We start from the raw sequence: 27,324 nt of genomic DNA on the forward strand, positions 1-27,324 counted from the left end.
AGTCATTAGAGTGCCTAAAGGCAGATTAGGAGACCCAGGGTTTGGATGATTTTACAATTGAGGTAACTGAGACTCAGAGAGTTTAAATGATTTGCTCAAGTTCACACAGCTATTCCCAAAGTCTACTGTTTGTTTGTTTCTTTAATTAAATGTTTTTATTTTAGAGATAGGGTCTCACTCTGTTGCCTCAGCTAGAGTGCAGTGGCTCCATCATAGCTCATTGCAGCCCTGGGCTCAAGCGATCCTCCTGTCTTAGCCTCTCAAGTAGCTGGAACTATGGACATATGCCACCACACCCAGCTAATATTTTAAAGTTTTGAAGAGATGAGGCTCTTGCTATGTTGCCCAGCATGGTCTCAAACTCCTGGCCTCAAGTGATCCTCCCTTCTTAGTTTCCCAATGCTCTGGACAAAGTTTATCTTTTTAGTCTACAAGTTACTGGAAGCCCTTAAGGGGAGGTGTCATCCCTAGCCCTTCCTCTAAGCTTCCCTCTTCCCTTCCAGACCCTTTTATCATATCACCTCCTCCTGGGAGCCTGCCCTGATTGCCTTCACCTCATTTCTTGAAAATTGGTGTCTTGGCAGAAGTTGACTGAAGCCTTGTGCAAATGCCCTAAGGGGTGTGCTGTTGGGAGGGGCACAGCCCCCTGTGATGTGGAACACCACGCTCAGATTCATCAATTTGGTGAGTTTGGGTTATCTTCCAAATGAGGAGGGGGAGGGAGCACCTGACAGTTGATGTGGGACTTGGGAGTTAGGAGACTTGTGTTGGATCTCTGGTTTTGCCACTGATTTTCTGGGTGTTGGTGGTATGCCTCTTCCCCATTCTGGGCCTTGATTTCCTAGTCTGTGAAGTGAGAGGCTCAGGCTGGAATAAAGATGGCAAATCAGTTGGAGCTCATGAGTTGGTTCTCATCAGCTTAGCTGGAACACTGTCTTCTGGGGTTTAATCTGACCTTGATGGGAAAGAGATAGATTAGTGATGTCTGCTGTGAGTGGAGGATGGGGTGGTAGGAGCCCTAGTTTTTGCAGTCCCTTCCAGCCTAACAGTCTGTTACCCTCTGATGTACTCTTTCCTCTTGAAAGGTTGGGTGGCTATGTTCACCTTGGGGTTTTAGGTGGCCTTTGGCTCTTAAAAAAGTTTCATTATCTAGTTAGACACATGGCTAAAGAGACTGAGGGGCCCAGGGCGGCCTGGCAGAGCCCTGAGACCTGCTGTTGTCAGGATTCAGGAGAGGGTTTGGAGAGTCCTTAGGGTACTAACACTCCAGGGTAGAGGCCAAACATCAAGGGCTGAAGAGAAAACACAAGGTTTATTCCCAGGAAACTCAGAAAATATCTTCTGGCATGGAGTCTTGGGGCAGCAGCCCTCCTCACTGGAAGATAAATCAGAGTGAAGTTTCTCTACTGCTATAGGAGTAGCTGGGAGTCAGCAGGGGCATCTTCAGAGTGAGGTCTCTGCAACCCATCAAGATCATAGGAGGGATTCCTTTCTTGTGGTGCCATGACCTGGGCCAAGAAAGGGACAGTCCTGCAGAAGCACGGGAATTGTTGAAGTAACTTTCCTGAGAAGGATGTAGTTCTTTTGACCATGATTTGGAGCCACCAATATGTGACATGCTGCATTCTGTGTCCTGCCTGCTCCTCACCACTCAGAAGACAGTGTTCTCACCTCCTCCCCTCTCTTGTCCCTGTGATCTGATGACTCAGGGGCTGCGATGCCATAGACTTCCTCCCTCTTAGGGGTCTTGTTCCTTTTATCTCTGGCATGTCCTTTCTGAGCTAGACTGGCTGCCAGAGAAGGAACTAGAGCTCTTATTCTGAGTCCTCTGCTGCAATATGCATTCACAGACAGCTCTCCCAGATGAAAGGACTTTGAGAGATTACCTCAAAGTCCCATTCGTGTTACATGCAGATGAGGAAGCCAAGGCCTAGAGAAGTTCACACAAGGAATCTGTTTACACTGTAATCCCATGTCCTGATTACTCACCCTCTTAGGCTGCCCTATGCAGGACTCCTGGACCAGAGGGTCAGGTCCTAGGACCTTGGGTCCTGTGCTTTGGGTCTGGATCTGGCTGGGCCCTCACAAGCATCCATCAGTTCTCCAGGCCCCCGGATTGATCCCTGGGTGGTTAAAGATGAGAAAGTAGCTCTCAATGGTGCAGAGTCCTGGATGCCAAACCATCTGCTTGTCGGTTCCATTTATTATTCATGAGGAAACATGAGTCCCTGGGTTGGCAGGGTCAGGAATTTTGTCCCTTATTCCCTTCCCTTTCCACCCCCTGGGGGTGGTGCTCTCAAGCTTCCCGGAGGCTGTACCGGGGAAGCACTGTGCTTTTCCAGCTGTGGTCTGGTTGGAGTTTCTGCCGCCCCTTAGATGCTCATACCATTTGTGGGAACCTGGACCAGAGAGGGCTTTCTCATAATAGACACTTTCCTTGCAGTTTTCCCAAAGAGCTCAGAGTGTCAGGGCAGAGCCTGAGCTTGAAGGCTGGGCCTACATCTTTGATTGAGCTCTGGGTTGAAGGGGCATATGGAGCATGTCTGTCTCTTTGGGGAAACAGAAAATCTGAGTTCGAGTCCAGGCCTTGCTATGACTTTGCTGAGCAGGATGGGCAAGTCATTTACTTCTCTGAGCTCAGTTTTTCCACCTACACGCCTTACAGAAATCCTGTAAAGAGTACATTAAACTTACACTGTGGCAGAGACATGGTATCAGATAAGTCCTCTCCTACCTTCCACCAAAAGACAATGCAGTTACCCCCCCCAAAAAAAACCCACACACTGGCACTAGAATTGGAAACTAAAGAGAAGAGATCATCATAGGCCAAAGTCCAGGGGGACTTTCCATTAGCCGCAGGGTTGATGGGAGATGGAGAAATACAATACGGGGCTCTGCACACATCACAGGGTGAGAGAACGGTCCAGACAGCCACAAAGAAGGCACAACAAGGCTTTGACTCATCCCCTCTGTCAGCCTTGCTTTGCCAGACTGGCAGGAGCCATGCTGAACAGGAGACCAGGAGCGGTGCTCAGCTGTCAGGGACTCTTTCTCTTCCGGTCAAGTGGTACCTTTCTTCTCCACCCCCATTTTTCCTCCCTTTTCTGTGTCCCTTTGAAAAGTCAGATTCCCTCAGGGTGCCAGGCCTGAGGGCAGAGGATCAAGCAAAGTGCCCTGTACTCTGGTATGGGCAGTCACCCTGGGAAAAGCACTGTGGGCCCAAGCAGAGCCAGAAAGGTGCTGGGTGCAGAGCATGCTGGAGTGGCTGGCTTTCCTTGGTTCTGCCTGAGCAAAGGATACTGACAGCAGCATTGAACTTTGCAGCCACATTGTAGAGGCCAATAGCTGGAGATCCCACCTCTGTTTAAGACAGAGCCATAGATGCCTGCGGCCCCCTCCCCGAGGCCAGTTCTCAGAGCCCTCTGTCCTGCTCTTCCCTAGCACTTATGGTAACCATTGTTAAATATTTAATTGTATAATTAGTTATTTACTGTCTGTCTCCCTCCTGGACTGGCGGCTTTGGGAGGGCAGGACCAAGTCATCCTGGCTCACTGCTATATTCTTGGCACTCACTATTGGCCTGGAAATTTTAGGGGCTTAAATATTTGTTAAATGCAGCTAATGAGGAGAGTAAATTTATGTATTTTGGAAAGGAATTTGGCAATGTATTCCAAGAGTCGCAAAACATTTGTGCTTTCAGTATCAGGTAGGATGCGTTTGGATGTAACAGAAATCTCTGATTCAAACTGGCTTGAGCTATGGAAAATGTATTATCTCACTTAACTGGAAGACCAGAGTAAGGAAGCCTCCAGGTGTGGCCTGAGGTTCTTCGTGTCTGTGTACTGTGTTGCCTTCAGTATCATTGGCTTCATCCTAGAGATCGACTGTCTCTAGGGGAGGAGTCTTGGGGGAGATGGGGAAAGGATTAGGAAGGAGAGAGCCCCCTACTTCTCTTTTAAGCATGGAACCTAAATCTTCCCACCCTTGAACAAGTAAGAGTTGCCAAGGAGAATGCCATTCATGGATTGTCTTAAACTAATCAGGATTTGCCTCTGAAGCAAGGGGTTGGTGGTAACTGGACAAAACCAGCACTCTGTCTAGAAGCAGGAAGGGTGAGCAGGCGTTGGGAGAGATACCAGCAGTGTCCATGCCCTCTGACTCAGTCACTCCATTTCTAGAAATCAGTTCTAAGGAGATAAGCAGACAAAATCAGTGTTAAAAGGTGAGTATTGCAGTGTTCATCGAAAAGAGGAAAAAAGGCGAGAGAGGAGAGCAACTTGGGCCTGATCTAAGAGGTAACTGTGTTGAAGTAATTAAGTTGATTATGCTACCTCCAGACAGTGGAATAGACAGTGGTATTAAAGCATTTATATGAAGTGTTAATGACATCAGGAAATGTTTAGTTTATAATGTTAGATGAAAAATACCAGAATGTAAAATTGTATTTGCAATATGAGTTCAATTATTTTTAAAAATGCACAGAAAGGAGACGGGAGGAAATAGGTTAAATGCCTACAATGGCCAGTCTTCCAGGCCCTCAGATGGGCTGGCCACCTGCCCATGACCCTGACCCTCAATAGTGCAGCGAGGGGATTTTCCTGCTACTTTGTACTTTTCTGTTCCATCTCCTGCATGCAGGAGGGCTCTACCAGGGTCTGCACGGACTGGAGACAGCTCTATTCTCCTTGTCCTTATAATTTGCTATGAAAATAACAATCACTGGTGCTTGTTGAGTTTTTTCTTTATGACTTTACATGCACTGTCTAATTTAATCCTTACACAGTCCTGTGAGATTCTTTTATTCCTCATTTTGCTGAGGAAGAGAACCCCAAGATGTTTGGTCACAAGGCCACACAGCTAGTATATAGAGGCCTTTGGAATTCATAGCTCAGTCCATCTGATGTCACAGCCTTGGTCCTCAACACCAAACCAGGTTGCCTTCCAGGTTCTTTGTAGCCCTGAGCTAATGAGGATAGTCTCATTTATTGAGCCAGACCCTGTGCATGCCCTACATTTATTTGTTTATACCTTTCAACCTCAGAAAGGCCGAGTGACTTGCCCAAGTGATCTTGTCACACAGATAGGAAGTGGTGGGGCTATGGTAGAGTGACCCAGGATTGATGTGGGATCCTTTTGTCTCCCGCCCACCTTCAGGGCTGCCTGAGGCCCTGCCACCCCCGGGACCATGTTTAACGGGGAACCGGGTCCAGCCTCGTCTGGGGCCTCCAGAAATGTGGTGCGGAGCTCCAGCATCAGCGGTGAAATCTGCGGATCCCAGCAAGCTGGAGGCGGGACTGGGACCACCACTGCCAAGAAGCGTCGGAGCAGCCTGGGCGCCAAGATGGTGGCCATCGTGGGCCTGACTCAGTGGAGCAAGAGCACACTCCAGCTTCCCCAGCCTGGTGAGGGCGCGTGGGACATTGAGGGGCAAGGGTGGGGGACATCTGTAATGACAGTGTACCCAGAGACTATCCTGATGGGTCTGCCTGCCTACACCGACAAACACACTGTAGCACTTCCCATTTACCAGGGGCTGTTCTAGGTCCAATTTGAGTACTGACTCATGTAATCCTCACGGAGCTCTGTGAGCAGATATTGAAGCGAGAGAGGAGGTCAGATGCCCCAAACTACACAGCCAGTCTGATGAACCCTGGATTCGAACCCTAGCAGTTGGGCTTTCTTTATTTTTATTTTTAAAAAATTTTTTAAATTAAATTTTTTAATTTAAACTAAAGTTTTAATTTAAAACTTTCTAGCTGATGCTCTTATCCCTTATACATTAATTAGTAATTACTTATGAAATAGCCTTGTGTTCTGGCACCATGTGACCAGTTTTATAGACACACGCATCTACAAGTTTCCATCTCACTTGTAATCTCCAAGTCCCTCAAGTACAAACAGACACATGAATGCAGTTACACAGTCACATGCATATGTTAAAAAGTCACAAGAGTGACACACAAAGACACATGGATCGCACCATCCCCTGGAGCACTCATTTGCTCAGGTAGGCCACCATTATTGCCAGGGAAGCACAGTATAGACATTCACACTGTACATGATCACGGATAAAACCAATCATGCAAATCACACAAGCAAGATCCTCTGAGCACAGAGGCACAGACCCAGATCACGGAAGCATGTCACATGTGTGTACAGGCATACCTCACGAAACCACATTCACACACACCTTGACAGCTACATCCTGCCCACATGGTCCACATTCTCAGTCACCTCGTTATGGAATCCCAGTTATGTTCGGACTGGTGGGTGATCACCCTGTGACGCACAGTCACATGCAGACCCCACATTACAGAGAAGCCAGCCTTTCCCACCAAGACCTCCGCACTTTGTGGCATCAGCCCAGACACCAGCTGGTTTTGTTTAAAAATCTCTTCCTGCTTATTTTGTTCAGAGTAACAACTTCCCCATAAACCTTCAAATAGGCAGCTGGATGGGGTGGTGAGGGGGCGGGGGCGCCAGAGGATCTGGGGAGAATGCTCACCAAACCTCCCAGTTGGGGCTGGGGGTGGGGGACTTTTCCAGGCCTTAAAATAGATTTTTACCAAGCCCTCGACGGGAGCATGTAGGCTGGTCTTTTCCAGCAGTCAAGCTGTGATGTGGTTTCTGGCTTAAGGAAAAGCTAGATGGCGAAGGGGCTTGAGGTTATTGGTGTACTAGGGTGGGCGTGGCCTCTATGAATATGCAGTATAGGCAGGGTGCTAGGAAGTCAGGGATGGGGATTTGGGGATCCAGGAGTTGGACTGGGACAGGACCAAGGAGTTAAATTAGGGATAGAGGATTAAGATTAGGAGGCCATGGAGCTGTTGGACCCCAGGAGTCTGGCTCCAGGGCACCAAACCCAGACATCTAGCTGATGCAGCTTTAGACTCAAAGCCTTCTTCATGCCCAAAGTGATTTGCAGGGACAGTCTTCCAGGGCCAAGTTGGGGCCTGAGTCTTTGGGAGACATGCCAGTGATCTACCTGGGCTTTAGAGTCAGCAGGCAGGGGTGAGAGCAGACACCAGGAAAACTTCTTACCTTGAGGCAAGATGAAAGCTGATGGGACTTCTGCATCCCTTGTCTCCTTGTCTCCTTGTCTCCTTGGTGTCTGAGGGCAAGGCTGAAGACCTGGTGCCTGGAGCCAGGGGCATTGCCCAGATGCCCTTCTACCTGAAGGTCTCTGTGAGTCATCTAATTGCTGAATGTCAGAGCAGGAAGGGTTCCTTGAGATCATCTAGTCCGATGTACTCATTTTATTGATGAGATGTTCTAGCCTGGGGAGAAAGCATGTTCCTGGAGAACGACCTTAAATTCAGAGTCACACCCTGTCATTTACTAGCAGGATGACTCTGGCAAGTTACTTCACCTTTCTGAGTCTGCTTCTTTGTTTGTAGAATGAGGGCGATAATACATGTCTTGCAGAGTTGTCTGGGGGACTGAATGAGATAGGGTATGCAAAGGCATCCAGCCTCTTGCCTGGCTCAGCGTAGACACTCAGCAAGGTGACGATGCTATTATTATTACCCGTGGTCACACAGTAGGGCCAGAAGAGACACGAGTTCTCTGCCTCCACACCTCTGCCCTTCCCTGTAGCACGTTCTTCTCCCAGCTGTAATTCCTTCTCCTCATTCTCCCCACCCCAAGGCCTTGAGGATGCCAGTGTCCCAGCTTGGAGTCCCCTCGTAAGTAGGAAAGTCTGGTGCCAAAGAAATGTGTGGGGCAGGCTTATCATGAATGTTGGCCCTAGAAACTGTCTGGGACATAAGCTAGAAGGGTGCCCCCTGTGGCCCCCAGATGGGATGGCTTTGTTCCCTGCAGGGCTGGGCTTATGAAGTAATTCCAATCCTGGACTCAGTCTTCTGGGCTCAGGCCTGCCCCTCCCAGGGCCTTCATCCTCCCGGTTTAACCTGCATTGGCTAGAGCCCTGCCCATCCCTCTTTGTTTCAAAGCCTCTGCCCTAGGTAAGGACCCATAATGTCTAGCCTAGACTATTGCATTAGCCTTCTCTCTGGTTCTCCTGGCTGCCCTCTTCCAGTTTATTCCTCATGTTGCCTTAGCATGTTCTTAGAACAACATTTCCTAACACTTCAGAGGGCTCTGTAAGTCCCCATGGGACCTTGGGAAAGTCACTGAGGCTTTGTTTCCCACTGGGCCTCAGTTTCTGCTTTTGTAAAATGGAGCTAAAAATGCTCTCTCCTAGCCTCCTTCTAAACCAAACATTCACTAAATTATGGAAGCAGTGAGGAGGGTGGAGTCAGAGCTTTGAGGTCCAGGACACAGGTGGGTTCTCACCAGGCGGTTGTCTGGGTCCACATGGGACCATACTGGGCTGTGTCAGCCCCTGCCCAAATGGAGCTTGTTTTTCTTGGTACCTGGGACAGCGGCTCTCCCTCCTAGGCTCTGGGCTCTGGGTCAGGGTGGGAGAGGGCTCAGGACCATTTCAGAAGATGCCATGGGGAGCATTGCTGCAGGTTGTGACTGCCCCTCTCTTGTATGTGATGGGATAGATGAGGTGGTTCCTGGAGTCTATTAGTCTCTGGAATCCACAGAATTATTGTAAGCAATTTGACCTGGCTCTGTAAAGAGGGAAGCTACATAAATTTATTCCCCAGTTCAACAGGGGTTGAGGCTGGACATGTATGAAGCCAGTAGAGGGATATTCTCTGAGATTGCAAGAATTTTCTTCTTCCTCTGAAGATATGGAACTTAAGCTCTGCTGAATCACTTTTTTTTTGAGTTGGAGTCTCACTCTGTTGTCCAGACTGGAGTGTAGTGGCCGCTCCTGGCCACCGCAGCCTCGACCTGCTGGGCTCCGGCGATCCTTCCGCCTCAGCCTTCCAAGTAGCCGGAATTACAGGCATGCGCCACCACGCCCGGCTGTTTTTTTATTGATTGTAGAGATGAGGTCTCGCTGCCCAGGCGGGTCTCTAACCCGCGGGCTCAGGCAATCCACCCACCTCAGCCTCCCAAAGGCGCGGGATTACAGGCTGAGCCACCGAGCCCAGCCTGAATCACTTCTTATATGGACGGGGAATTGGGAGGGAAATAAAAAGTCACATGTCAGTAGACTGGGAGTCTTTGGGCCTTGGGGCCTAGTCTCAGCTCTCCTGGTACCTGGACCTCAAGACCTCATCTGTGAAATGGTTTCAGGATTCTGTCACTCTCTCACTCAGGGACTCACATTGGGTTGGACAAGTCTTATCTAAAAAGGCAAATCTGCTCCCAAATGGGTTAAAGCTTCCCCAGGCACTAAGAGAGGAGGGTTGGGGTCATGAGGTGGTGAGCTTTGCTTTGGCTTAGGGTGTGTTTTGGGTGTTGGGAGAGATTATGACAGGGAGGGTGGTGACTCACAGCCCCACAGATCCACCTGTCTTCTAACTGGGTTACAGAGGATTTGGCAGTTAGGGAGCAAGGGCAGAAAGAGTCTCCTCCACCTCCACCATCATTACCCATGCCCTGTGTGTGTGTGGTGGGTCACACACCACTTGTGGGTTTGCACTGATGCACGTGACTGATTAGACGGGTTCAACTCCACATGTTGTGGTGTGAAGATCACAAGTACGTGACTTGACTCTGAGACAGAGTACATCATATGTACATGTGACTAAGGCCTGGCATGGCCATTTGTGACTGTGTGATTGTTGTATGAACACACACGTGGCTTTGCACATGAGCTTACTATATTATAGATGTGATTGTTGGCACTCGTGCATGTCTGATTATGCCTGTCTGTGTGAAAGAAATAAGTATAAGCTCATATGACTCTGTGTGTCTGTGACAGACATTTGATGGTCTCATTGATTTTTGGATATGCTAGCTATTTCAATATCCCAGAAACTGGAACAATTTCAGAGAAGACATGCCTCTTCAGCCCCCCACCCTGTTCTCAGCCCACCCTTCCCCCACCATCCCATTCACCAGTGATCCTAGCCTTCTCGGCCTTCCTTCCCCCAATGGTGACTTCCTGAAAGATAAGTAGGGCAAAGCAGGAGGAATACAGTCCTCCTTTTCCCAAGCTGGGGGCTTGACTATTCCCTCCCCGACCCACCATTGGATACTGCAAGAGAGAGAATTGCCAGGGTAATCAGCTCCCGGCTCTCCACTGCTTTCAGGGCTGTGTTGCCTGCCCTGCCCTGGCCTCTCTGCATCCCTGTCGGCAACTCCACTCTTAATCTGCTTGGTCTGTAACCAGTGACAGCAAATGGCTCCTTTGGTGCAGTGCCTATCTGAGTGCCACTTCCCTCCACATTATGCTCCTCTGGCAGCCAAGCTTCAGTGGGGGAAGACCTGTAAACCCTCAACCCGTCTGTCTCCCACCACACTCCCACAAGAGGAGAGGGTGTCTAGAGGGACCACACTGCAATGCTGAGGAGGTTGCCATGGAAACCCAGGCAGGATGGTACACTGCTAGGAGAGGGAGAGTGCCCTGTTCTCTGCAAGGCTGAGGAACGGGCTGGGATCTGGGGGTGGAGGGCCTCTGAACAGGAGGCTCAGAGAAACAGGTGGGCCCTCACGGCATAGCTTCTGCAGCCCTTTCTCTCAAGGCCAAAGGCAATCCAGGTCAACCTAGCAGTCACTCTCTGTCTTGCTTCCGAAATGGTATTTCCAGCGCTCCATGCACATCTGTCCCCACGTTCAGCCCCACTGGAGAAGGCAAGTGTGTCTGAGAGTGGCCCGACTTCCCATGGGTTTTTACAGGGCCTGTGAAGGTATCAGAGAGGTGCGGTGTGGGGTCTGGATGAGACAGGGTCCATGAGGCTGCCTGGAAGAAGTCTGGGAATCCCAGAGAAGCCAAAATTTCCTCAAGAGGGAGGAAGAACACAACCTTCGGGGCAGAGGCTGAAATCAAGCGGGAAGGTGGGTGTCAGGAGAGCCTGAGGATGGTGAGGTGAGGGCCCCAGCTACAGGGCTGGTCTCAGCCTGGTGGCCCCCTTGTCCCCAACTCAGCCATCCTGGCTCTGCCTCCAGCCATCCTTCTAGTCTGCTTTGTGGTCCTCCGCCCTGAACCAAGCCAAGTGTCAGGCTGCAGACCATCTTGCCCCTCCCAAGAGAGTGACTGTGGCAGAGAAGCCTCATCCGCGATCTGACCTTGTTCCCTTTCTGTGCTTGGGGCGGGGGTCCCAGAAGGGGCCACCAAGAAGCTGCGCAGCAACATCCGCCGGAGCACGGAGACGGGCATCGCTGTGGAGATGCGGAGTCGGGTCGTGCGCCAGGGCAGCCGGGAGTCCACTGACGGGAGCACCAACAGCAACAGCTCCGACGGCACGTGCGTGTGCCCCGCCCTCCTCCTGGGTCATCCAGTCACAGAGCCAGGGGGCAGGGTGGGGAAATCCCGCTTGGTTTCCAGCTGAGATGTCGGGTCCCCTGTGTCTCCGCCTCCCTCCACGCTCCGCCCCTAGACATTCCGTGCCTGGGCCCCTGGGTCCTCCTATTGCTTCCGTCGGAATACCCTGGAGACCCAGGACAGGTGATTCCTTGTATATTCAGTTTCAGGAAGGGACCCCTACCTTCCACCTCTCCACCACCTGCACACTTCCCTGTTTCAGACGGGAGTGCAGAAAGGAACATGTGATCCTAAAATCCTTTTTAAATCTAAAACCATTGTCGTGGCTCAGATGAGTGGAGTTCTCACTAGTAGCCTTACCTGTAGCTTAGGGAGGAGCTTGGACTAGATCGGTGTTTTTCAAACTCTGAATGGTGACTCACAAGAAGTAAAATCGGTTTAGTGGGTCAAAACCAGCATTGGAAAAAAGAAATAGAAAACTCAGGTATAGCCTGTGAAGTCAGCATAAGTTGCTTTGTGGACTTTTGTTTCCGTTTGTCTATCCTGGGTCATGGTATTAAAACTTTTTGTCACGTGTGGGTTGTAGTAAAAAATGTGGAAGTCACTAGGTTAGCTATTCCCCTAGATCTCTTCTAAATCTGTGGAGCTATAGTTGTATGACTAAGATTTTCTACTTCGGCTTCAACAAGGCCGAGTGATTTCCAGCCTGAGTATTCCGTTTTCCCTTAAGACTCAGCGATCACATGGTGTACCTACTTCCACGAATGCGAGTACTCTCTGGCATTTATTATTCCTTACCACGTGCAGAGCATTGCTGGGTACCTCAGCTCAGTGATTCTTCGGCGGCTGTGACCCGACCAGAAACAGTGATCATTTAACACTTACAGCAACCCTGAGGGATGTGGACACTACCATGATCTCCGTTTTACAAATGCAGAGACTGAGGGACTGGAGAAGGGTGAGGCACCTTACCCAAGGTCACAAGTGGTGGTGGAGTCAGGACTGGAATTCAGGCCATTTGACTCCATAACTTTGTTCACAATCTCCAGACTGTCTATGCCAAGCTCCCAAAATTCTGTAACCTTGAGAGTCTAAGTTTCTTTATTTAGCTTTCTCAGATTTCATTGTCCTAAGAATGTGATATCAAGCGAGTATTGACCATGGTCAATAAAAGTGGGCGGGCCTTGTAGCCCCGTCCTGAGAAGTGGAGGCTGAGTCTAGCAGGGCAGAGTATAGGCTCTTTCCAACACACACACAGCCTGCTCTTCCCTCCCTGCTCAGGGGACTCAGGGCCAAACTGTCCAGTAAGGCGTTTTTTCTTGGAGTCTTTTTTCTCTCTAGCCAGGTCCATTTGGGAAGATCCTGGAGCTTTGTTTCATCCTAGCCCCTGAGCAGACCCGAGCCAACCAACCCTCCCTCATCTGTCCTTTCTCTGCTGGCCAAGCCCAGAGTAGCTAGACTTGAGAACATGAAAAAGCAGCACTTTTCCCTTGATGCTAACAGCAGTAGTGGCAACAACTATCATTTTGTGTTTTCTGTTTGTCTGGAACTTTTCCTGCACCATCTGCCCTAATCCTCACCATAACCCTATGAACTGGGCATCGTCTGTCTTGTAGGCAAGACAGGTCACTTATCTCTGGGAGCCTCTGTTTTCTCGTCTGTAAAATTGAAGAATGGCTCCTACCTCAGAGTGGTTGTAAGGATTAAATGACAGAAGGCACATGGAACGTTTAGTGCACTGTTGGCACCTGGCTAGCTGTCAATCACTGTCAGTTTTCCTTGTTACTATTTCCACACACACCCTACAGTCATGGGCCACACACCATCACTTGCCATTCATCTCAACCCTGTCGTCGTGTTATTTTGGTCTCAGTTGCTGTTTTGGGCACCACTTTGTGTTTGACTTGGAATTCAAATTTATGATCAGCTCAAACCTCAGTTCTCAGAACTTGCTGAAGGCATTGGAATTTCTGCCTGTGTCTCTAGTTCTTGGCATTGACAGCCCCTGGTGAGGACACAGGTGTCCAGTGAGTCCTGCTTCATAAGAGTCAACTCAGAAATCCCTGGGCTTGAGGATTAAATGCCGTCGTGTTATTGTTATTCGTCTCTTTGGTCAAGTGACATCGAAGTATTTTTCTCTCATGTGCAAGAATGAACAGTTCTGTTTGTCTCCAGCCAGAGTAGCATGCACACACTGTGTAGAGGTGAAATTGAGGCACAGAGTGGAGCGCCCAGTGCCCCCAGGGCAGAGCGCTGAAGCCCGCCAGCCATACCCCCGCCCCAGGCTGCCTTGGCACCCTCATGAGCCCCTCTGCCTCCTTCTGCAGGTTCATCTTCCCCACCACCCGGCTGGGGGCCGAAAGCCAGTTCAGTGATTTCCTGGATGGGCTAGGACCAGCCCAGATTGTGGGACGACAGACGCTGGCTACACCACCCATGGGTGAGTCTTCTGGGGGGCAGGGCGAGTGGGGTAAGGTGGCCACATGGCAGGAAGGGTGAGCTCACTGGAGGCCCTGCACTAGCTATCAGAGTTTATTCTATCACCAATTCTCTGTGAGAATTCTAAACAAGTCACTTCCTTTCTTTGGGCCTTAATTTCCTTATCTATGAAGTGGGAATAACATACCCACTTTAGTTATACAATCTAGCAGCACTTTATTGAACTGTTAGATGCTTTGCATGAAGTAGTTCAGTTTACCCCTCAGGAGTTGTGGCTTATTTGACTTGTTAGTCCTAACAGTGCTTGTAACCTGGAGGCCTTTTAGTAGTTTTCTCCCCCCTCTTCCTGGCAGCTAGCAAGTACAGTTGGGTCCCTGTGTCCATGGGTTCCACATCCATGGATTCAGCCAACCTTGGATTAAAAAATATTCGGGGGGAAAATATTCTGCCAAGTTCCATGGGTTGTCCAACCCATGTTGAACAAAACTTGAATTTGCTATGTGCAAAGTACTAAGTTGAAGTCATGTGAATGAAGTGGTGTGTAGGCATTGAATGAGGAATTATTAAGTACAGTCGTGCTTTGCTTAACGGTAGGGATATGCTTTGAGAAATGAGTTGTTAGGTGATTTTGTTGCTGTGTGAACATCACAGAACTTACACCAACCCAGATGGTATATATACTTTTGTCATATGAAAAACAAAATGCCCAGTGGCTCAGCCTGTAATCCCACGCCTTTGGGAGGCTGAGGTGAGTGGATTGCCTGACCCTGCGGGTTCGAGACCTGCCTGGGCAACTTGGCAAGACCTCATCTCTACAATAAATCAAAAAAATTAGCTGGGCGTGGCAGCGCGCACCTACTTGGAAGGCTGAGGCAGAAGGATCGCCGGAGTCCAGCAGGTCGAGGCTGTGGTCTGGGCGACAGAGTGAGACTCCAACTCAAAAAAGAAAAACAAAATGTCCCAGCACCATTACTGCATATCAATCATTTCTTTCTCCTCCTTGATCTACAGTGCCAATATCGTGTACCCCGTATATTAGGTTTTTATATATGCTCTGTTATAATCTTATGGGACCACCATCATATAGGTGAACGACCAAAATGTCGTTGTGTGGCATATTACTGTAATCTAGAGAGGATTTAAAGTATGTAGGAGGAAGAGTCAGGCATGGTAATGCATGCCTGCAATCCCAGCTTCTCAGGAGGCTGATACGGGAGAATTCCTTGAGCCCAAGGGTTCGAGATCAGCCTGAGCAACATAGCAAGACCCATCTCAATAAATAAATAAAGTATATGCGAGGAAGTACATAGGTTATATGGAGATGTTATACTATTTTATATAAAGGACTTGAGCATTTGTTGATTTTTGGTATCCATGGTGAGGTGGGTCCTGGAACCAATCTCCCATGAATACTAAAAGATGCCTGTGCTTCCTGAAGTCTACACTTGGTCCTCTTAACTGCAGTCTGGCTCATTTCATGAGCTGTCAGGCTAGCCCGCCCTCCTTTAGGTATTTGCTGTGTTGGCTTCAAGCAGCTCCTCCCCAAGCTAACTTCCCCAGAGGTACCTCCTCACCTTTGCCCCCTTCCCCATCAGTCTGACCTGAACAGTGTCTGCCCCAGATGTCCCCACTCAGCCCTCATCTGGACAGTGCTTGATCTTTAACCCTCACAGCAAGTGAGGAAGCCAAGCGCAGACAACACCCTGCTATGCAGTGGAGCTGGGTTCCATTCCAGGTCAGAACTCTTTCCACTGCACTGCTCTCAAAAGCCCTACACAGGAGCCCTGTGAAGAGGGATCCACAGGGACTCGAAGAGGGTGAGGGTTAGCTCTCATCTGGGCCTTGAACTGGATTTGGCTAAATCCCAGCTCTTGCTTTTGGACTCTGATGGGTCTGGGGTGCCTGCTTGTCCCAGCCCCAAACAGGCTGGGAGGCAGTAAGCGAAGCCAGCTACTTCCACAGGGCTGATGCGTTAGGGCGGCCTAGAACATTTGTGTGTAGTGCCCCCTAGTGTCCAAACCTGGAAAAGACAGGGTTGCTTTTGCTGACCTTGTTAATGATTACAAGTGAGTCATGGAGATTTATTCCTTTCACCCTCCATTTCCCCCTCTCCCTTGAGGAGGTCAGGAATAGCTGCACAGAGGGGAATCAATTCCGGGATATCTCCTGAAAGTACTAAATCCCTATCTTCTCTAGTATGCAAACACAACAGCTTACAAGATGGCTCAGAGAATTTAAAATGGGTGGCCAAACCCAAAGTCTGGCCCACTTAATTTTTCTGGATCAGGCTTATGATTCTGCATCTCTTTGAAGGCCCTTGCTTTATTCTGAGTGACTACTGCATCATTCTAAATTCTACCAACCCATGTTGAACAAAGCTAAGAGTTTCTAGAGATCAAGTAACTGACATGACTCCACACACAGAACTTGCTCCATCTAGATAATCCGGGAGCACAGTGAGGAATTCTCAGCCCTCTGCATCCAGGAAGGCTGCTGGCCTTCCCTCCCTCCATAGCAGTGTAGGAAAAGGCCCTGATTGTCAGGTAGTGCCACATCTTCTGGTAAGCTCGTTGCTCAGCATTGCTTCAAACTGGCATTCTTTCGATATTTACTCAACATGTATACAGGGGAAGCTGAAGAAGAGCTACTGAGCCCATAGCCTCCCATCTTCCTGTACCAGGAAGCTCCATGCCCCAACTTGCTTACTATTCTGCCCAGGGAAACAGAAGCCTCCCAGGTATCCAGCTCCCAGGTATCCAGACTTAGATGGGAGTTTAGCAGCCATTTGTTGTTACCCAGGTATGCTCCTTAAAGGTCATGCCCCTATTCTTCCCTAAGGGACCTATCAAAGCCTCTCTCAGCCACTTTAAAGTGGTCCCCTGAGAGCAGTTCTGGCACATGTGGTTGGCTCCATCTTGTTCTCTCTCCAGTGATGATGTAGCATCCTCCACAGACTGGCATTCAGAACTGCAGCTGGTTGCCTGGCCCCTTGGGCTGGCTCTGCCTGGACTCACCCTCTTCTCTCTTGCAGGAGATGTGCACATCGCTATCATGGACCGGAGTGGCCAGTTGGAGGTGGAAGTGATTGAAGCACGGGGTCTGACCCCTAAACCAGGCTCCAAATCCCTCCCAGGTGATGGATTTTGGAAATGGGAGTCCTGGCAAGGAGGGGCATATAGCTGAGTTCTGGGTCTAGCAAGTCTTCGGCTTCCTGTTGGCCTAAGTCAGTCTTCCTGAGAGTGGAGTCACAGCTTGCCTGGAAGGCCAATGACTAGGGCAGGGAGCAGGGAGGAGGAGTCAGTGCTAGAATCGCCTCCACCACCTGCTGTCATGTTACACCTCCAGGATCATCTGGCACTTAGGGGATGGGGCAGGCCATAGCAGTCCCTCCTGAACCCCCCCATCATGCTTTCTCCCATCCCTCAGCCACCTATATCAAGGTTTACCTGCTCGAGAATGGGGCCTGCTTGGCCAAGAAGAAGACAAAGGTGGCCAAGAAGACCTGTGATCCCCTGTACCAGCAGGCTCTGCTGTTTGACGAGGGGCCCCAGGGCAAGGTGCTGCAGGTGAGTGTCCCAGGGCGAGTGGGGCAAAGTGGACTCTCAAAGCCTGGCAGTTGTAATTTCAGGTTTTTTACTCATGATTTATCCTGTGCCAAGCACTGTGCCAGGTGTATTAATTTGCATTTCCTCATTATTTTCACAACACAGTGAGGTGTTATTGCCCCCAGGTGATTCATAAGGGAACCAAGATCCAGGGGATAACTAAGGTTCTGGGCCATCCCACTTCTCACCTGGGGCTGTTCCTCTGGCCTGAGGTGGTTCTGTGGTAAGGGCTCTTTGAGTCACAAACCTAAAGAACTTCAGAACCCTAGGGTTTGGGGGGCAGGGGGCATCGTCTTAGGTGTCTGGTAAAAAAAAGGATTCACCAATAAAAACACAAGTCTAGGCCAGGCTCGGTGACTCAGCCTGTAATCCCAGCACTTTGGGAGGCCTAGGCAAGTGGATTGCTTAAGCCTGTGGTTTTGAGACTAGCCCAGGCAACTTGTCTCTACAATAAATCAAAAATTAGCTGGGCGTGGTAGTGCGCACCTGTAGTCCTGGCTACTTGGAAGACTGAGGCAGAAGGATCACCAGAGCCCAGCAGGTCGGCGCTGGGGTGGCTGTGAGTGTGCCACTGCACTCCAGCCTGGGTGAGGGAGTGAGACTCCAACTCAGAAAAAAAAAGAAAAAAGAAAAAGAAAACACAAGTCTGAAAATCACTGAGCTAATCTATTCCCCCCTCCCAACACTGTGGGTAGGAACACTGAAGTCCGTTGAGGACAAGGGACTTACACAAGCCCTGCAGTGAGCTGGAGATTTGGCCAGGTCCTGGGTTCTCCAGCTGCCCCTTCCTGGGAACAGCTGTCATCTGGAATGTTGGGAAGCTGTGAAGTCACACACCCAGGTTGTAACCTCAGCTTTGCCGAAGATTACTGTGTATCTTTGTGTTAGTTAATTAACTGTCTGAGCTGTAGTTTCCTCTTAGTGGTAATAATAATACACAGCACCCCTATCTACATGGCTTGTCATGACTCATGACAATTGAAACAATAGATGCAGAGTCCATAGGATCAAGTCTGGCACATCTTAAGTGCTCAGGAAGTTGTCCTAAATCAGTCCAAGTTCTGGCCCTCTGTGTCCCATCTGTGCCCTGGTGAAGCTTGGAGGTTCCTGGCCCACTGCCCAGTGCTGGAGCCAGGGACGGCCCAGTTCCTCCCTCTCTTCCTCCTGGCAGGTGATCGTCTGGGGAGACTACGGCCGCATGGACCACAAGTGCTTCATGGGCATGGCCCAGATCATGCTGGACGAGCTGGACCTGAGTGCCGCGGTCACTGGCTGGTACAAACTCTTCCCCACCTCCTCAGTGGCAGACTCCACGCTGGGATCCCTCACCAGGCGCCTGTCCCAGTCCTCCCTGGAGAGTGCCACCAGTCCTTCGTGCTCTTAAAGACATCAGAAGAGAGGCCAGGATGGCGGTGTGGGAAGGGGTGCCCGCTGGCCCCCCACCTCTCCCCTGTACATAGTCTTCGTGTCTTTCTGGACCCCTTGTGCTGCTGCATGCCTGTTGGCTACTGGGCTCATCCCAGCTGGCAGTGGAGACTGTAGTGTGTGTGTGTGTGTGTGTGTGTGCGCGCGCGCGCGTGTGTGTGTGCGCGAGCATGTGTGTGTGTATCTGTGTATGTGTGTGACCACATTCTATCTGTTCATTTGTCTGGGTACGGTCAGTCCTGGTGACTACATGGGTCGAACTGTCTCCATGTCTCTTTGTATCTTGTTGAAAAGAAACCCAAAGGAGTGTTGTGTAGATACGAGTCACCCTGAGGAGTCTTTAAGGGTAGAAGTGGAGGATGTAACCACTGGTCGGTCCTGCCTGGTCTGCGGCTGTGGACAGAGCCGGTGTGTTCCCTGCCAGTGTGTCTGCTCCTGGGGGTCTCTACTGTTTTCTGTCTTGTCTTTCGTTCCGCCCTTGCCTCTCCTAGCACTGCCGCTGTTTTCTGAGGAATGTAGCATCCGTTGCAGTGGGGCACACTGAGGCCTCTCTGGGAACCCCACCCACCCCCACTGACACCCTTCCCCCACTCCAACCACTCTGGCAGCTCTTCCTGCCACTGAACACATTCTGCAGCATGTAGCATGCCCATCTAGTGCCCTGGCCAGGGCCGGGGGAGGCAGAGGATGCCCAGGTGGTGGAGGGCTTGAGGTTGCTTCCTCTGTGGGGCTGGAGCCACCTCCTTCCTACCACGAGGCATGGGTGGTCTTGGTTCCAGGGTTGCTGGCCAGGTGCCCCTTAGCATTTGTTCTTCATCTCTGTTATCTCTTCAAGCCTCCTCCCTGACACGCCAAAACAGCTCTCCCAGCAGGACTAGGAGCTCAGCCTCAGAAAGGATGTTCTCTGCCAAAGCCAACAGTTCTTCCTAGGCCCTGAGGGTGGCTCTGTCCCCTCCGGGCTCTTTCCTAGTACGGCATGACTTGGTAAGGAGGTGCGGAGGGTACGGCTGTTTGCTGGAGCAAGGAGGGCTGAGGCTGACATGTTCCGAGCCACTGTGGAGAATCCTGTCTGACCTGTGGGGATTAGCTGCATGCGGTTGTTCATTTGGGACTCTGTTGTTTGCTCATTTCCAGACCAGGGTCCCTGTCTGGGAACTCAGACTCACCTAGGCTCCAACCCCCTGGCTCCATGAGTAGCCTGGCTCTAGACTCTAGCCTGTCTCCGTCACCAGCTCTGTATAAGCAATACTTCCCCCTCTGGGCCTCCCTGCCTCCTTGACTCCACTGCTGCCCTCTGGAGAGCAGCCTGCTCTAGGCCCCTCCCCTGCGTCTGCTTTCTTTTCCACCTTTGTCTGGTTGGAGCTTCTCACAGCCACTCAAACCCTGACTTGATTTGACAACTGGGCCCTGTTGGTGGGGACCAGTGCCTGGGCTGGACCCTGTGAAATTTGTCTGCTGGGAATCTTGAAGTCTGGCTCAGGAGTGCCCCAATCTGTCCCTCTCCCTCCTCAACTCTAGGGTGAAAGGTGAGAGGTTGCCCAGGAGATGGACAGAGCAGCCCTTGGGTCTGGAGGGGTGGAAAGAGATAGTAAGAAGGGTTGAGGTGTGGGGAAGGCTCTCTTTCTATCTCTTCCCTAGACACCATCCCCCTGTGCTGGAATGACTGTGGTTCAAGCTCCTGCAGCAGGCGAATGCTACCCAGGGTAGCGGTGGAGAGGCCTCCGGGCCTGCGTGCTCAGCCTCCGTTCAAACCAAAGCTGGTGAGGATAGGCCATCTCAGCCCCAGGGGCCTCCTTTTCTGGTAGTATTCTGTGTTGGGCTGAAGCCATGGTCCTATAACCTCGCTCCCAAGCAAACTAAGGGAAGAAGCCAAGATCCCGTCTGTCCTGCCTGCAGGACAAGAAGTGCGTAAGGCCAGGAAGGAAAGTGAACAGAGTTAGCTTCTTGGACTCCTGCCTCCTGCCGGAGGCCCCGTCCTTATTTTATCGGAAGAGAACCAGCATGGGCACAGAGGAGTGAGAGGAGGCAGCAGTGGGGCTAAGTTCTCTCTTTGGGCAGAAATGCCTCATTGCTAGGACTGGGTAGTGCATGCATTTCTCAAGCTCCTAGAAATGGGGCCAAGGACTCTGTCCTTCTCGACCCTAGTGGGAGGGCAGGGAGGAAACTCTCTTGCATAGGGGCATTTTAATCTCCTGTTTGTGATGTATTCACTGTGGAGCAGCTGCTCTCGGGATGGTATGAAAATACCCTTCACCTTTGCAGTGATGGGGTCATTAGTGATCCACAGGATGGTATAGACATTTGCTGATGCAGCACCCAGTAGTGATACCCAGACCATGCAGTCACCCCCAGGGAATGGGGGCTCAAACACCCTCATTCCTTTAGGGGTCCAGGAAAGTGGGGAGCTGCCAGCAGAGAGACCGCCACTGGGTGGCTCTAGGGCATGGTGCCCCTCGCCTCAGGGGAGGGTCTGCACAGTGGAATTTCTAGCCAGAGGAGGGGCCTGATATGCTGGTAACTTGGGCTGACCTACCTGCAGTCCCTGGCTGTCGAAACTGCCCAAAAGTTGGGCTACCCCACTGGTCCAGCTCTCTATTAAAAGTGAATTCCCACCCCCTCAAACTGACCCTGGGGAATTATTCATTTTAACCCTCTGCACCAAATATATTACTAATTCCTGCCTGAATTTTACCCCATGAGGGTAAAGTTGTGTGAGGCTGGTGTGTATACAAGATGGGGAATGGCTGGATCTGTTTCTCAGCATCCTGGATGTAGAGGCTTGTCTGAGAATTCACCCTGGAGCTGGCCTGTCCCGGAAGAGGGGGTGCACAAGTGTGACTCCCGGCTTTCCTTGGGGAAGGGAAGCATCTGCCCTTTGAGGGGGTGCATGGTGGGGAAGAAAGGAACATGATCCCTCCTGAGTTTTCCCTACCCTGGGGCCAACTCACTGCCAGGTTCAGTGTCCTGGCTCCAGTGCCTCCTTGCCCCAGACAAAACCCTGCAGTGGTTACAAGATGGGGCTCTTTGTCATCCATCTCCTCTGGTCAGGCTGGGTTTATGGCAGAGATGTGGCAGAGACTGGAATGGCCCTGCAGTGATACTGGGCTGTGGGCAGGGATGGTGTGGATGACTTAGAGTGTCTGTCTTCATATTTCTGCTCTGTTCATTCTGCCCCACTTTCTTCAAAGACTCCTTTTGCCTACAGTGGGCCTTTTGTATGAAGCAGGCTCCAGTAAACGGAGCCAAGTCTTGGTTTGACAAGGGGAATTTGATTTTTCAGGGAAGAACCATCTCTAAAACAACTCCCCCTCCAGTCTCTTCCACCATATTCTACTAGAAAAGGAACACTTAGGAGGTTCTTGGGATCCAGCAAGTCCCAGGCAATGCCAGCATTTCATGGGGTTGAGGCAGAACCCAGGAGCTCATTCCCTGTGGAATCACTGCCAGTTAGAGCGTTGAGGTCAAGCTTGTCCTCCCAGGGGCGTGCCGCCCGCCAGGGAAACGTGCGTGATCTCTTCTTTACTGCCAGCCTTGAGGAGAGCAGAAGCCTCTGTTTTTAAAGACAATAACGACTTCCTTCTTTGGAAATGAAATGTAGCACAATCTTAGCATGCATTATCAGGAGCCCTGACACGCAAGCAGGGTCCTCCCGCCATGCTTCGCCACCCAAGAGATGCCCAGGGGGATCAATCCTCTTCCCCTGGGATTCCAGAGTTCCTGATACCTCACATTCCCCATCTTCCTTGGTCCAACAAGCAACAGGGCTTTGGTGAGACTGCTCTTCTGTTTCTCTGATTGCTTCTAGCACTGTGCAAGCTCTGTGCCAGAAATTGCTGCCTTGATGTTGTAGATGAGTTGCTCTCCACCTGGTGGAGAGATGGCACATCATTCAGGTCCAGAAGGTGGTCCAGTAGTGTTTCTGCAGAAATAGAAAAGGAGAGGCCTGCTTCCCTCCTCAGAATTTTCTTCTCCAATATCCTGACATGTAAAGAGGTTCTCTCAAATGCTGATTCCTCTGCTGGATTATCTTTCACTGAGGGGTCTGGGAGATGTAAATGTGGACACATCCCCTGCCTTCTCCCTCAAGTCTGCTTTTCATTCAGGTCAGAAGAGGTTGGGGCAAAACAAAACAAGCATGATTGAAGAGCAGGGGAGCCCCACAACAATCAGGTGAGGCCTGATGGGGGCTGGATTGGCCTGGTCTGACTGGGAAAGGGTTATTTTGAAAGAGTGCCTGAGCATCTCAGAGCAATGTCAGTGATGCCAAAGAGAGCAACTTGGCCTCCTTGGGCGCCAATTCTGCCAGCTGAACTGCACAAATGTGACTCAGATGTTGGCTTGCCCGACGGCGGGACCTTGTTCTCTGACAAAGGGCTTAATCTTTCCATGTAGCAAAGCAACTCCCCATCCCCAACCCTCAGCTTGGGCTTTTGTGGGCCCAGTATGGCTGTGCCTGTGAGGGCAGCTGCATCGGAAAGAGAAACTTGCGTTCTCTCAGGGGCCTAGACTGGCTTGGGGCAGGTGCTTGTTGAAAAGCATGAGTGTTTCTGCCTTGGGAAAACCTCCCAGGGCTCTGGCTAGAACCTCGGCCAGTAAGGACAGGGCCTTGGGCTTCCCAAGGCATTCACACTGATGCAGGAAAGGGCCTTGGGCCTGGGTTCCCAACAGCTTGACTAACCAGTGGGCTTGGGGATTCTAGGGACAACTAAGCGCCTACCCCATTAGCCGATTATGGGGACAGCTGGCTACAGGGAATCATAGGCTATTCTATACAGTTTTGCCAGAAACTGTGACCTTGTGCAAGACTCCTCACTTCTCTGGGCCTCAGCTTCCTCATCTCAAAAATCAGACCATTAACTAGTTTCTCCATGGTTCCCTCCAGGTTTTAGGAGTCTCTGATCTGGAGCTCATGAAGGTTGCAAGCCTGGTGCACCTGGCACCTGATTCCATGGGCTGGTTTCTTGCAGCCCCTGGTGCCCAAGCTGGGTGCAGGTCCTCATCTGGCCCATGCCCAGATGCTGCTTCTGATAAGAACTCTGGGAATCTTAACAGACTCTGCTATCCTCTCTTCGTGGTTTGTCCTCCCTCTTTTATTCTTGTGTGATGATGAGACATAATTAAGGGTTGTCTACAATGGACAATTTTCAAGGTGCTGACATGATGTCACAACCTTAACTGCATCCTGAATAAGTCAGTGTCCCCACCAGCAGATGAGGCTGGGTCGTTCCTCATTTCTGCTTTCTAGGATGACATCAGTGGGAAAGTTGAAGGTCTAAGAATTTCATAGGAAAAGCTCTCCGATGGGAGGAGAAAGGGAGCTTATTTCCCTTTAAAGTATTTTGCTTCTTAAAACCACTCCTCCCTCCAGAATGTCTTTTGCCAGACATCATCTCAGAAGCAGAGTGGCTGATTCCTTAGGGAAAGCCATCCCAGCAGCTCGACCAACTCCCTTAGCATGTAAACTCACAGAAGGCAGGAACCCCTTTTTTAGACTCACCAAATGCATCCTGCAAAGAGAGAAATAGCTGATAGGGACTGACAAGCACACTGTTTAGATAAGCAATTAGCCTTTTATATCTGTGCTCTATACATTTTCTATGTGCAGCATCTTTCCAAACTTGTTGTGATTCCCTGGTGGCAGGTGCACAGCTGGAAGGGACTGCCAGCTGTTTCGTACAACGTTCTTGCCAATTCCCTTGAGGAGAAAATTCTTCACACGGCTTCTGCATGTACAGTATTTGGGCAGCAAAACATGATTAAAGTCAGTTTGAAAATGGTCTCGTGTTGCTTTCTGTAGACAGTTCTTCACTCTAGGAGAGACAAGACAGGGTTCCAAAAAAAGAAGACGGATGATACTTTCGTTGAGAGGCAGAACAGAGCAGTACCTCTCAGAAAGAACAATGAAAGATATGACCTGGGCCTCTGACTCCTGTTTGGGGAACTCTGTTGCCATAGCAATGTCCTTAGACCATGGACTCTGGTCCAGGCAGCTTCCTGGCTCTGTCTCCCAGAGTCCCTGCTAATAGGCCCTCAAAGCCTTCTATTCCCACAGACTCCACAAGGGATGCCCAGATAGAGGTGAAGTTAAGATGGAGCTCAGACTACTGCTTTCGACCCACAATTTCATTTTTTTCTGGGCTCTTGGGTCCAGGAACTCTGCTCAGGCATATGACTGAGTCAGGCTTGCTTATTTCAGCCACATCAGGTACAAGCAGCAAACATAGCAGTTGACCTCTAGTGCTGTGAACTACATCAGTTATTGACTCCCAGGGCACCCCTTCCCCTCTCGCTTCATGGAGGGTCAGAAAAGTATGTTAAAATTTAGTCACTTCTGGGCAGAGCCATCATCCTAGGGGGAACAGAAGATGGAAAAAGGAAGTATAACATTGTCATGCTCTTGAGGGAAGGCTCATGAGGTCAATAGAGGAGTTCTGGTGCTCCCCAGGAGTCTGTCTTTTGCTTCTTTCACTTCTCTTTCCCTGAGACATGGCATCTACTCTTATGATTTTAAGAACCTCCATGCTTCTATCCAGCAAAATTCTTTCCAAAAATAACAACCAAAAAAAAAGCCCCCAAAACAAGACAAAGGCAGACAACAAAAATTGAGATCCAAAGAATGAAATTCTCGATGATGCTCTTCAGAAAGAAGGAGCATAGTACATTCCTCATAGGGTTATTGGGAGATTAAGATGAAGTAATATGTTTAAAGTGCTCAGAACAGTGCGTGTAATATAGTAAATCCTACATTTTTTGCTGTTATTAAGGAAAATGATCCTGGAAAAAAAGGCTGAGATGCAAGAAGGAAAAGTAGGCAAAGTAATAGGTTTAAAATATTAGTAAATATTAACAAACACACATTGTAAAACTGTAACATTTAATGTGTAAAATTAAAGATAAGCATTAATTGAAATATTGGACAATAACAGCACATAAATTGATCCTTGGAATGTTCTTGAGAAGGGTAAAAATATTGAATAACTTTCAGTCTTTAGATATCAATTCTAAAATCTCTAAATATTAAGAAAAGAGAAATAGAATCTAGTATATGAGAAAATTCTAAATACAAACTACAAAATATAACAATGTATCAAAAGGTAATACATAATCAAGTAGTGTATATCCCCCAAATTCAAGGATGGTTCATTATCAGAAAAATTAATTACTATAATTCACATTAATAAACTAAAGGTAGCCGGGCATGGTGGCTCAAGCTTGTAATCCTAACACCTTGGGAGGCTGAGGCAGGAGGATCACGAGCCCAGGAGTTTGAGACCAGCCTAGGTAACATAGACCTAGTCTCTACAAAAAATCAAAAACTTTGCCAGGCATGATGGTGCATGCCTGTAGTCCCAGCTACTCGGGAGGCTGAGACAGAAGGATTACCTGAATCCAGTAAGTTGAAGCTGCAGTGAGCCAGATCATGACACTGTACTCCAGCCTGGATGAGACTCCAACTCAAAAAGAAAATAATAATAAAAGACTAAAGGAGAAAATTTGCATAATTATTCCAATGCAAAAAAGACATTTTATAAGGTTTAATATTAACAGAAGATAGCTTTTTTTTTGAGTCAGAGTATCATTCTGTCACCCAGGCTAGAGTGCAGTGGCACACTCACTGCTACCATAGCCTTAAGCTGCTGGGCTCAGGCGATTCTTCTGCCTCTGCCTTCCAAGTTGGTGGAACCACAAGCAGGCGCCACCAAGCCTGGCGAAGTTTTTGATATTTTGTAGTGACAGGGTCTCGCCAAGTTGCCCATGCTGGTATAGAACAATGGGCTCAGGCAATTCTCTCACCTCAGCCTCTCAAAGTGCTGGGATTACAGACATGAACCACCATGCCCAGCTTAGCCTTCTTAATTTGATAAAAAGTCACATACCAAAAGATCTACAACAAATATTGTGTTAATGGAAACATTTTTGGAAACATCTCTTTAAGATCAGTACAAGGAACCCCACTATCATTGCTACCATTTTACATAATTCTGGAAATTCTGCATAATACCATAAAGAAAAAAAGGTGTGCTGGGTGCAGTGGCTCAAGTCTGTAATCCCAGCACTTTGGGAGGCCAAGGCAAGTGGATTATCTGAGCTCAAGGGTTCGAGACCAGCCTGGGCAACTTGGTGAGAAGACCTCATCTCTACAATAAAACAACAACAAAAAAAATTTTTTAAAGAAAGTTGTAAGGATTGAAAGAGAAAAGCTAAAACTATCATTTATAGATAATTTGCCAACCTAATTCTTTAAAAGGCATCAATTATTAGAACTAATAAGAGCATTCAGGAAGGTTGCTGGAAACAAGATCACCCTACAAAAATCAATTGCATTTTTCAATAACAGTTAAGATCAATAAATAATGAGATATTATTCACTATAGCAATAAAAATCATTAAGTATTTAGAGATTATTTAAGAATATTTGACTTTTATAGAGACAATTTTCAAACTCGAATTCAGTTAATCTGAACAAGTGAGGAGACATTCCCTGTTTTTGGATGAGGCAGTTTAAAGATAGTACCTCTCCCCAAATTAATACATTCAATATAATTTTTTTTTTTTTTTTTTTTTTTT

At 49.3% G+C, this 27,324-nt stretch overlaps 1 protein-coding gene across 1 annotated transcript; it reads left to right on the plus strand.

The window, feature by feature from the left end:
• Positions 1-498: 498 nt before the first annotated feature.
• On the plus strand, positions 499-24,533 carry RIMS3 (regulating synaptic membrane exocytosis 3). Its single transcript, XM_008065495.2, has 7 exons — positions 499-684; positions 5,155-5,402; positions 11,128-11,269; positions 13,615-13,727; positions 16,758-16,859; positions 17,153-17,292; positions 18,503-24,533. The coding sequence occupies exons 2-7, from the start codon at positions 5,186-5,188 to the stop codon at positions 18,713-18,715; spliced, it is 927 nt and encodes a 308-aa protein (XP_008063686.1). The 5' UTR covers positions 499-684; positions 5,155-5,185; the 3' UTR covers positions 18,716-24,533.
• Positions 24,534-27,324: the final 2,791 nt, after the last annotated feature.

The sequence above is a fragment of the Carlito syrichta genome, unplaced genomic scaffold (assembly GCF_000164805.1).
Source record: "Carlito syrichta isolate Samal-C Ts95f unplaced genomic scaffold, Tarsius_syrichta-2.0.1 Scaffold308579, whole genome shotgun sequence".
NCBI lineage: Eukaryota > Metazoa > Chordata > Mammalia > Primates > Tarsiidae > Carlito > Carlito syrichta.

What these genes read in the sequence shown, in the direction of transcription:
- RIMS3 (XM_008065495.2), top strand. Translation starts at nt 5,186, where the DNA reads ATGTTTAACGGGGAACCGGGTCCAGCCTCGTCTGGGGCCTCCAGAAAT. An exon ending in AGCAACAGCTCCGACGGCAC is followed by an intron (nt 11,270 to 13,614) that starts GTGCGTGTGCCC and finishes CTCCTTCTGCAG; the next exon opens with GTTCATCTTCCCCACCACCC. An exon ending in AGGCTCCAAATCCCTCCCAG is followed by an intron (nt 16,860 to 17,152) that starts GTGATGGATTTT and finishes CCCATCCCTCAG; the next exon opens with CCACCTATATCAAGGTTTAC.